Source organism: Anopheles arabiensis, chromosome 3 (genome assembly GCF_016920715.1).
Source record: "Anopheles arabiensis isolate DONGOLA chromosome 3, AaraD3, whole genome shotgun sequence".
Lineage (NCBI taxonomy): Eukaryota > Metazoa > Arthropoda > Insecta > Diptera > Culicidae > Anopheles > Anopheles arabiensis.
The window spans coordinates 8,157,795-8,169,250 of record NC_053518.1 but is presented as its reverse complement, the minus strand read 5'-3'; the positions used below and the strand labels follow the sequence as shown (position 1 = coordinate 8,169,250).

General features: G+C 47.1%; 1 protein-coding gene across 2 annotated transcripts in view; it reads right to left on the bottom strand.

Annotated features, from left to right (window-relative positions):
• Window positions 1-4,270: 4,270 nt before the first annotated feature.
• Window positions 4,271-11,456, bottom strand: part of LOC120902963 — a 53,351-nt gene continuing 46,165 nt past the window's right edge. For both annotated transcript variants that reach the window (XM_040312075.1, XM_040312076.1), the window contains 3 exons: window positions 8,763-10,574; window positions 7,097-7,720; window positions 4,271-5,373 (listed from right to left, as the gene is read on the bottom strand). In XM_040312075.1, coding sequence (XP_040168009.1) covers window positions 5,176-5,373; window positions 7,097-7,720; window positions 8,763-9,062 — 1,122 coding nt within the window. In that variant the 5' untranslated portion in view covers window positions 9,063-10,574 and the 3' untranslated portion in view covers window positions 4,271-5,175. The remainder of the gene's footprint in view (window positions 5,374-7,096; window positions 7,721-8,762; window positions 10,575-11,456) is intronic.

Sequence of the window (11,456 nt, the reverse complement as noted above, 5' to 3'; positions counted from 1 at the left end):
GAGCGAAGAAACATTAGAGGAAATGTTCTTGTGTCTTGTGTGTATTTGATTAGTTTGGGTGGATTTCGATGTTGGTGGAATCTTTCGGAATGCAATGGAGCGAATAGTTTTGGTTTTGCGAAACAGCGAAATTCGATTGGCCGGCTGATTACACAGGTGTGTTTGATATCTGCTAGTCGATACCTGTTTGTGTCTCGTAAGCATTCATTCGTTGAAGGTTAATCCTGTGTGATATTTACTTTTGGTCCTTAAAACATGACAAGTATTTTTATTTCAATATTACACTCAGTACACACTGTAGTAGAACATCAAGCAGCAACATGGGAAAGCATTGAAACGATTGATCACCTCCACATAAAAAGCTGTTGTGATGTGCTTATTTTTACACTCTCGACGCAACACACTCTGCTTACTTCCCATTTGCAGAAAAGGTAAATAAATCCTTAAACCTCTTATTGAAATGTGTTCTTCAGGCTCCATTCACAGGGCCCATTTTGCAAGACCTTCCCCAAGGGCACAAAAACGGCCCAACCATCCGTTTGTAAAACAGCACGCTTCTCGCGCAAAAAGGCGCCGCCCATCAAACACGTTTGACGTTTGCACTGCCAGCCTTAGAAGCCTTCTTGAACCTTCCGTTTTCATCGCATTTTAATGAACACCCTTCACAAAGCCCTCCACCATCCGATGGCCATTTGTGGTGTGAACGCTCTTTGGATGGTGAACAGTCGGCACAGAGCAGCGCCTCTTCCTGTCGCCCGTCTTTGCCAGTCGTAGAGATAAAAGAGGAAAGAATCCATTCAGCCATCAACCATCATCTGCCACCGTGTGGAGTGTGTACACATGTAAACGGCCTCTACCACGATTTGCCATTACGCGATGCCTCCCCCCCCCCTCCCCCACACTGCGCGGGAAAGCGAACACCCAAGCGATGGTATGTTGGCACACTTTTTCCCACTTTTTTCCCATTGATTCGCGCACTTCATCTCACGCGGGACCCAGCAGGCAAACACTTACCCGGCGCTTGGGCCTTGGGGAGAGAACGTCGTCAGCGGAAGGAAAGTGTCAGATTTGTCAGCTGCCAGTGAGTTCCATTCGAGAATTATCAGTGTGTGTGTCTCGGATGGGTAGGGGTTTTTCTTCTTCCTGCTTCGTTCCTGTGCAACCCGCGAACAGGGAACATGCCCACCGGCAGCTTCATCACTTTGCTACCAAATAATGCACTCTTTTTGATTTTCTTGCATGTTCAGGGAGAGAAAAGAGAACGCTCCCAGCCTCACCCAGCGATGGTGATGATGTTGTCAACACTTTTACATTCGTGCCAGCAGTTTTGGGGCCCCCTTTTCCCTGTACTCCCGTGGAAGAAGTTACACCAAAAAAACGGAAACGATCCCATCTGTGAAACCGGAATTGAAGGGAGGGCTGGGTCGTTGGAAAAGCGACCGTACGCTCGTTTCGCTCATTCCATACCGAGTGTGACAGATTGTGGGACGGCAATGGAGGAAACAATCGGCTTCAAATACGAAAACTCGAATGCTCCACACAAAAAAAAACTCCCAATCCTCTACCCGGTTTCCGGTCACTGATGCACTGCGCCGAGCCCCGAGGCTGGCCGTTTCCTGCTTGGCAGTTCAGTGCTGCCGGTTACGGAAACGAAACGAAATGGCACACTCCAGCAGATGATTTTCCGGTAGGACAAGTTTTGTTTGCTGCACCGTTACACTTTTCTTAAGTTGCTAGCTGGTGGAGGAGGTGTGGTGTTGGGAGTTGTTGTCCCTCCCTTCCTTTTTACTGCCCCAAAACAGTTCTGCGAGGTTTGGGAAGTTTTGCTACCACTTCGTAGATGTTTGGTGGTGCGAAAAAACTATGTCCAGTTTACATTGCTCGTCAGGGGGGAAAAGTTCTTGAAGGATATAGGAAGAAGAATGTCTGACAAACTTGTTTTTTTGCTCCGATGCACTTTCCCTTTGCAAATATTTTTCAATTATGTCTTAATGCTCACTGTCGTACAACAATCGAGCTGTTGCTGTAAAAGTTGCTGACCGGGAGAGCAAGGTAGTTTGAATAATTTAGTAGCGGCAAGATGGAAGATACAATTACGTTCTGCATTGTTTTCAATTAATAACGAGCTCGTGAACCTACTCTGAAAGGCATACATTCAATTCCAGTAAGTTATTTTTAATTTCTCAACATTGTTCTCTTTAATTAAAGCACATGAAAATATTAGCAATGATTGAGGTGAAACATAAAACACTTATCATTTTGAGCTACAGCTCACTCTTTGGAGCTGAAGAAACACTCCTAAAGCTATTCACATTCTCAACTCCATTATACCTTCCAACTCTAAAAATACCTCTCAACCACACTAACACAATAACTTCTAGCACCGTGACATACTAAAAAGCTACGTCCGCTGTTACCTTTCACCACCTAACACCGCTCGAAACTCACCGGTACCGGTATCCATATCCCACCATGACCATAAAGCTAACGATAAGGTTACAGACAGAAACACACCCACTGTCGCTCTCTCTCTCTCTCTATCGCTCTGTGTGTGTGTGTGTGTGGCAGCAGCTGGTAACACTTTCCCCAAAAACCGAACACTGTCCCCGACACGTTGCCAGGGTGATGCAAGAAATTCGCATCCCGGACATCCGCGTAACATCCACGACGGCAGCAGCAGCACCAAGCTAGTAAGTGCAAATGTTATTTTACAATTATTTCTCAAGTGGCCCACGCTGCGAAAAGGCTTCCTCCCCGGTATGCCCAGTGTGCTCCAGATAATGGGATAATAAAAACACACTGTGTTCTGGGAACTCAGCTTCAGGAAAAAAGAAGAAACAGTGCTACTGCACACTGTTTTTCCACTCGCCGCGGTGTGCGAATTCTTCGAGTCTGCCGGCCACGAGCACGAAGTACACTCGAACGAAATAATGTCATCAGAAGTTCCGACGAAAGCTGCTACCAGAACGTTCCACGGACCTTAACGCTCACTCGGGCTCTGACTTTGAGTAGGATCCACTTTTAATGCCCACTTCTTGCACCACACCACAGACTCTGGGGATTGTTTGCGTTACCGGTGCGTTCCTTTGCTGTGTCGATAACCACCGTCGTACCCAGCGCGCTCTCTCTGCCGCTGACAATTTAACATTATTTACCAAACTGCTTTGGACAATTTAGCCACAACTCGTTCCCAGCGGCCTCGAAACCCGGCGGTGGCTTCGAAAACACTCACCCCAGTCACTGCTGGGCATGACGTTGTTGCCTAACGCAACCCGAAACATAAAAGCTTGTTTGGATCAACGTCACGTTTCCATCATTATTATCATCGACGATGGGGAAGAGGACGCTTTTGTGAGTCCACTATTCAGGCAAAAGCTACGGGAATGGTAAAGAAGTGTCCTTCCGCGCCAGCTCAAACACAGTTCGTGTTTAATTCAGTGTCCCACAAGTCAAGTGCCCTTAGCCGTCTCCGGAGCGAGTAAGAGGATGAGACCCATTTTTAATCAAGCTCTCAGCTGAGACGTTATTAGCGCCCAAACTCCACTGCGGGGATGGTAAGTGTTAATCTGACATTTCTAACTGAAGACAAAAACGGCGAATGATTCAATTGTACTTCTCGCCCCAAAAGCGAACAGAGAAAACAATCATCCCTTGACTCGGTGATTTTAAGTCTATTTCTGTGAACGAGAGCGAGAGAGTGAGTGAAAGATATCCCAACAATGTCGTGCAGAATAATGTCCACCGTGCGTAGTTCCTTCCGGACGTAGGGACGAGTTCCGGTACTTGTAGAATGTAATCAAAAACTCGTTAACTTCAAGCGCGCCCAACACGACTATAAAGCGATAGAGAGAGAGTGGTGAAGAATATACTACACACTTTTTACGTGATAAGCTCCATCACATCTACGCGGACCGTTTCGGGCAAGACAGACATGTTGATGTAAATGTTTGACGCAACGATCCTGTCGAGCAATCGCATGTCCATCGTCACTGTGGTCCACCGCCAGGAAATGTGGTGACGATACGCCGGAAATGAAACGTCCTGTTGTTGGTGCGATGAATGGTTGAGATAATGTGATAAAGGGAAACTAAAAACGCAAATTGAATGTGATCCCGGACGAACCAATCTGGGGTAGTTCTACACCAAGCCAAGATGGAGGAATATGAAACGAGCTTAGTCCAATGTCAAGCATGTCAGCGACGGTTTTAACTTCAAGCTACAATCGTTTTCGGATGGGTTTTGGCCTCATCAGAACGGCGACACAGAACGCTTAACTTCACAAGTCATTTATTTCCGTTTACGTCAATTGTACGAACACATACATTTATCCACTTAGTGTATACTTGGGGTACGCGTATATTCTAGGGCACATATTCCAGTACTCGACGTCCGGCTCTCGTGCCTGGACGCTCCGCTTCTTAAATCAATGCTCTCAATCTACAAACTACTACCGGTCCCTACGCGTGCTCTAAATTCCTTCCCTTCCAACTTAAATACCGCTGGCTGATTCTGTTACTGCTACCGGAGTGTTGCAACAAAATGTCAGCACAAACCCCCATTACTGCACACCACCATCAGGCCTTTTGCGAGGAAGGGTGGTAACGTTCGGTTTTCTATATCACAATATCAAAAACAGCACTACCGGTTGCCAGAAGAAGGATCGCTCTTTACCGTGCCGTAGTGTAAGTACACCAAACCAACGACTGCCGTTGACGCTTCAGTACATTTTGATTGTTATTCTGTTGTACGCCGGTGTAGGGCGGCATCCTCCATGACGAGGATATATCCGCCTACACGTGTTGGGAACTTCCGCACCGAACCATTTTCCTGCAGGTCTCCTACGCACGCACACACACAGACCCTACAGGCACTATTTACACGCAGCTATTTGACACACTATTTACAAACTCATCAGGAAGCGACTCTGACTTCTGCGGCAGCTGCTCAGCTCCTGCTACTTCGTCTAGCTACTTCCACATGTCACCGCCAGCTAACCACCTGCTGCGGGAGGCAGCCTAATCTTCCACCACCACAAGCGTCGAGCGCTCGCTCGCTCCAAGATGAACGGGGTGAAGGGGACAGGTGCCACACGTCGTTTGGTGAACTAAATTTTATCAAAATGTTCCAAAACCACCTCTCCTTCCGGCCTTTGCATATCCTCAAGCGTCGCTCTTACTACGAACAGATGTCTAGGTCGGAGAACAGCTTGGAAAACTCGTTCAGCGCACTGAAGGTATCGTAGTCGTCCGTGTGTTTGCACTTGGTCGGGATGTTTTGCGGTCGTGGCAGTGACAGCGGAACCGGAAGCATCTCCGGCATCACCGAATGGTGCGTTATCAGTGCGCGCAGCGAGGAAAATTCCTTCGTGAAGCCCTGCAATGGGAAGTTCGAGAGAGATAAAAAACAGAGCAGGTAAGGGATGAGAAGGTGCTTTTTTGGTTCTTTCGCGCATAGATGGGTGATCGTGCAAAGGGGTTTGCGGTGAAGTCTTCACGCGTGGTTTGAGAAAAGCGCTATGTGTGTGTGTGTGTGTGTGTGAGAGAGAGAGAGATATGTGTGGAATTTGGATAAAACCCTTGCAAAGATGTGAAATTTGACACGCTTCGGAAGAGTTTGGGATGAATGTGAGCTTAAATGGGAAATTGCTTCGAAAAATGGCAGATAAACCTTTGCCTATCTTTGTTTAATTGAAGGACTTATTTTACAATTGCTCAATTGCGAAAGAAACAGATAAATCATTAAAGATCTTAGCCTCGTAAACAAGCTCAAATCGGAGCTTGTGTGATCATTTTGATCAATGTCTGAACAAAACGCACTTTAAAGCTCCTCCAATGTTAAAGCTTAAAATTAATTTCACAAACGCAGTTTTTAAAACCACCATTCAGCCTTCCATCGCCCACTCCAGCCACTATTCACGCATCACAATGTGCATAATTTTTCCCGCATAAATTATTCCACCTCCTCCTCCTCACTAGACCCCATTCGCAATACTAAAGCGAGCAATGTGCAACCATTTAATTACGCTATTAATTTGCTCTACACCCGTGCGAATATAGCTTTCAAATCACTATGCCCGTTTAAAATTCCCTCCTCAAAGTGCTTAGTTTGTGGGCTCCAAAACCCGACCCCGATAGAGGCTTAACTGGGGGATGATTTATTATACGCGTGGCTGCACAATTCCATCGCAAATTTATGACTATTTATGGGCCCAATCCCTCACCCACGGGCACATGTGGAAAATTTTAAAATTGGTTCACATCGCAGTGGATCGTAAACATGTTTTTGCATGCTCGCTGCTGACTAACCGGTTTCAGCTTTCCGAGCACGTCCGGAAGTTGTCCCTCCGCTTCAATGGGATATGATTAGCGAGCGATGGTTGGTTGTAAATAAGCCGAGGTCGCCGATCCTACTCCAGCATGCCTGGGGATGCATTATTGGTTACAAATTGAATAAAATGGTCCGGCCCCTTTCCGGCGTTCGGGGAAAAATCGCCATCCCAGGCGCAAGGACACGCTATAATCAGCTAATATTGATGCTCGCGAGCGCATATCGTTTTCCGGTTCGTTTAAGCTTGCCGGCATGATTAGTTGCACCGTGACGGTGGCGCACGATCAAATTGTGCCAATCATTGTGTTTAATTGAGTTCGGTGTTACTACTACATTTCTCTCGCTAACAAGCATTTGGTGGAAATGGCTGTAATGGCTATTAAGAGTTGGCTTTTCAATGTCGCCCATACAACGCCCTCCGTTGTGCTGTCCAGTTTCGGGACGCTACCGTGCTTCACATGCAGTCATTCCTCCTAAAAGGTCCTCTGGGAGCTTGTAATTTAAATTCCACTTTCACCTTTGCACATGTGTGTGTGTGTGAGGTGGTGTGAGTAAAACGGGCTCTACAATCTAACATCATCCATGACCAAAATTAAGCTTCCGGCAGCAGCAATCCTGCCGGAAACAGGTGCTCGCCAGCGTAATGATACGAAATTACCACCTGTACTCCCACACACAATCTCGCTCCCCTCCCAAACCCTCACCCCTCACAATCATCCAAAATACCAAAATTCCCACAGACACGCGGGGTACGCGCGCAATAAATTACCTTAATTTTATATCCACGCTCGGTTTTCATAATTAAATAGTGCACCACCTTCGGGCCCGATCCGGGCGGGACGCGCAGCGACAGCGCGAAGCAGCCGTGCTTGGTGGTGCTGCGCCGCACCAGGAACGCACCGGGGCTCTGCTGGGTCAGCACCTCGAGCGACAGTTCACGCGGCAGCCCGGCCTGAAACCAGGACGCCCGGTCCAGGTCCTCGCTGTCCTCGCCGTTCAGGCTCACGCTGTTCAGGCTGTCGGCGTGCTTCGGGGGCGTGAGCGTCGGGAAGCGCTTCGGGCTCGAGCTGGCACTGTTTGTCTGTCGGATCAGGTTCCGCTTGAACTCGTACTCCACCCCATCGGCTACCGCCGTCGTGGACGGGGTGGTGGTGTTAGCCGTCGCTGCACCGGACGCCGCCGTACCGCCGGCGGGTAGCAAGCGTGTCGAACCGGCGAACGATTGCTTGCACGAGTCGCCGAACTTGCTCGACACGATCTGGTCCAGCGTGTAGATGTCCTCGGACAGGATGTCGTTCAGCTTCTTCTGCGGCGAGGTGGGCGATGATTTATGGCACATCAGCGGCAAACTTTCCTCGGTGCTACGCAGAAACCCGAGGGCGAAGCGTTTGATCTGCAGAGAGGAAGGGAGAGAGAGGTAGATATGTAACGCACCCGTGGGTATTAGACATTGGGACATACTGAAGTCATTTCAAACTCCAATAGTGGCTGCCGTGCGCGCTATCGCGCTATCCTGGTGAACGGTTTATCGCGCGTGGTGCTCTCGTGCGATTTGTTCTACCTCTACGCGGTTGTAACGTTGCCAAAGGGTGTTTTTGGTGGCTGTTTGCGTTCGGTCTGTCAAAACCGTCCGGTCGCATGTGTGTTTTGATTTGGGGTTGCGAAACAATATCAATTACCATCATTTGTCTCCCGATGGAGCTGGTTGTTTGGTGCCCGTCTGTGACCAGATGACTGGGACGATGATTGAGACCAGGACAAATGACGGGGCTGGTTTTGAGGATTACGAACTAAGGCTTGGACTTACAAGTAGTACTGGTCGTTTCGCTTAAAAGGGGTTAAAATGTTTTTACTGTAATTTAATTACACTCTGTACCAGCACATAAGGTTTGAGAATTAAGGATGATAGATTAGGATGTGTTTATCTAAATAGCTTCAATGCTGCATGAGGGTAGACCCAAAACGATTAAAAAGTTGGAAAGAGTCATAAAAGAGCTATTTTGTTCGACAAATTGCATACTTTAAGGCGTTTAAAATCCTATTTTCAATGTAACATTAATTTAACTGGTAAATATACTTGTACCTAAACACAAACTCAAAAAGGACCCGAAAAATCTGTGTCAATCAAAGGTACAGGTTCATTTGATCTCATTATATCAAACCAATAAATAATGCTTAAATCAAGAGTTACAAATGTAACAACATTAAAAGCCGCATGTTACATCCCCATCAGGCCGACCTTTCCCCAGCTTCTCACCGTTGCCAATTTCGCCCCATTCCAGCCGTCGCAAATCTGACAAAAGCAATCCAAGCTGCAGAAATGAATTTATCTTTCGCTCAGTTAGCACGGCCAGGGAACGCACTCACAGCGATTCAAAAGCATGAACCCCGCGAAGGTCCATCTGTTATGCTCCAAGCCCAGTAGAATCACTTACCAGTGCCGGTTTCTCCATGAACTTGATGCAATTATTCATCTCGCCCGTCGGCGACCCGCTGCTGTCCTCGTCGGATGAAGTGAGCAGCAGTGGATCCGCGGTGTAATTTACATTTTCATCGCATTTGTTATACGCGGCGCGGTGCTGGGGCGTCTGCTGCGCGGGCAGCGCCGCCGACCGGTCCAGCAGGTCGTAGCTGCACTTGCGAGGATGCTTTCGCTCCATTCTCTCCGCACTGCCGGTGGTGGTGGTGGTCTTGTTCGTCGTAGCGTTGTCGTTAAAATATTCCACTTCCTGCATGTCCGAACGGCAACGGTTGTGGCGCTCGTGTATCCCGAACGTGGGTTTTCACTATTGTTTCACCGGTCGGAGAATGTCTTTTTTGTTTCGTTTCGTCCTAACGTCGTTTGGTTTTCGCTTTCAATTTCACAATTCCGGAGCGAGCTCAGTTGGCTGCGTTCAGCGCAAGCAGATCCAGCGTACCGAGGTTGCCGAGGTTCAAGGATATCCAATCCTAACCGACCGCGAAACAAGTGCTTGGCCGGGGCCTGGAGTGGTCACAATTTAACCGGTCCACCTATCGACTAGTTTCTCCAGCCAAATGTCCATCGTGTCCTTTTTGTTGCCCTCTGTTACGCGGTACGTTTTGAGCTCGTCGGGCACACTTTATTCCTGCTGCAGGAGATCCATTTTTACTAGCCCTTTCTATAGCAATACATTTTATTCAAACGTGCCGACCCGGTTCTTCCTGCCCGCCCGGTCTCCGGTCACTCAGGCTCCATGGGCCTTTTGTTCGGGGTTTGCCAGTCTGTTCGGGGTACGATCTTGTTTAAATTTATTTTTCACTCTCTCTCTCTCACTCTGTCTTTTCCGTTGCAACGGCAACGGAAAAAGTGGATCAACTGTTTTTCTGTGATTATTTGTGTTTGCGTTCTTTGTTGGTTGTGCCGCTTTCCCGCCTGTCCGCCGAGAGCCGGAGCGCACTCATCGACTGACCGATGCTCGGAAAATCTGTTCGAAGCAGGGCTTGCCCTTGCCTGTTCAGCACACGGCTCTATTCACCTTGCTCGATACTCGATTGTGATCCTTCTTTTTTTGTATGTGTGTGTTACTGGCTAGCTCTGCTTCCCGTTGAATCCTCTGCAGGATACACTCTTTTTATCTCCTATTAATTTATTGCTCTCTATCATGCGAACCGACAACAGGGCCGGCAGAAAGGGCAGGACCGGCAACCGCAACAACTGCACCGTCCGTGACACACCGTCCGGCCGCGCCACGGTTTCTTTCGCGTTTCCCGGTAATTTATTCGCTCTCGTGCGCTGGTGGCTTTTTTAAAGATTTATATTTTTTTACCACCCTCTTCGATTTCACCTCTAAGCCAGCTCTATATATTTCTGGGCCGGTGTGGTTTTTATTTTTTGCACAACCACACACTCACACACTTGTGCTTCATGAGGTCACAAAATGTGGACGGCAAATCGAGCTGTAAACCAACGCCAATTCACCGATGAAAAATTCCATGGTGCTCGTGTACTTTGCTTTTTGCAGTGGTTTTGGCGGTTGTGTTTTTTTGCCTTTTTCAAGTGCAGTCGCTTTGTTATCTAGCGTTCGGTTTTGAGTTTCTCCTTAGCTACCCTCATGTACCGGACACCGGTGCGATGCTATCATCCGGGATTACAATTTATTTGGAAATCAGTCCGAGATACATGGATTTATTTTTCGAGCCTCGTATTTCACCCGGCCGTGGAGGTGAAACACTCACATCTGCTTGGTTGATTGGATGATATTGAATCACTGGCTACTCGGTGAAGTCTGGAAAGGTACAGAATTGATATGAAAACGTTAAGTGAGATGTAGTGGAATATAATCAATTCCTATTAATTACAGATCAGGAAAGACCTTTTCAAACAGAAGGATGATAATGAAATAAAACATAAATATGTTTTTAATAATTGAAGAGTCTTTTATACTACACTTTTTCAGTCTCTGTTAAACGAACGAAACTATGAACTACATCTAAAGAAGATTTTTAATCATTTAACTTTATCGTAATCAATTTTCATTCAACGAATCCAACTATTAAACTCGCATTATCACTGTTTAATCTCTCAACAACATGTACAATTATTACGAACGTAGTGTCAATAAAACATAACCTTTATTACCGTTTGCACAAAAAAACACCAACAGCCACGTTTCAAATCGGTTCTGCAATTAACGCTGATTAGAAAACTCCACCGTTCGCGCCTGTGTACGAGAGGAGCCAACTATATTTGCACAGGTGATTCCAAAATCACGCCAGCTAATCGGGCACGGGCTGTAGAAAAGCTCCCCCCGTCCTTCCAGTATCTTTACACAGCACCAGCTACTAATGTCTCTCTATTTCGCATAGTTTTTCTGTTCCCAACTTTGCATGCTCGTCCGCAAACAGTGTCCCCGTTTGCCTGCTGCTGCTTGCCGCGTTGTAATAATTAAAAGGAGCAAACGGGAAAAATGTTTTCATAAATTGATCCTATTTACGGCGCACTCTGAGGCAGCAACAACAAGAAACAGAAAAAAACGAAAAAGAAAACTGCACACCGTCACAAAGTTTTGTACATGCACTGCACAAACACACTGAAACTGTTTCGTTTTTTTTCTTTTTTTTTTGTGCTTGCAAGTATTATCCTCTTTGCATCGTCGAAATACCGCACC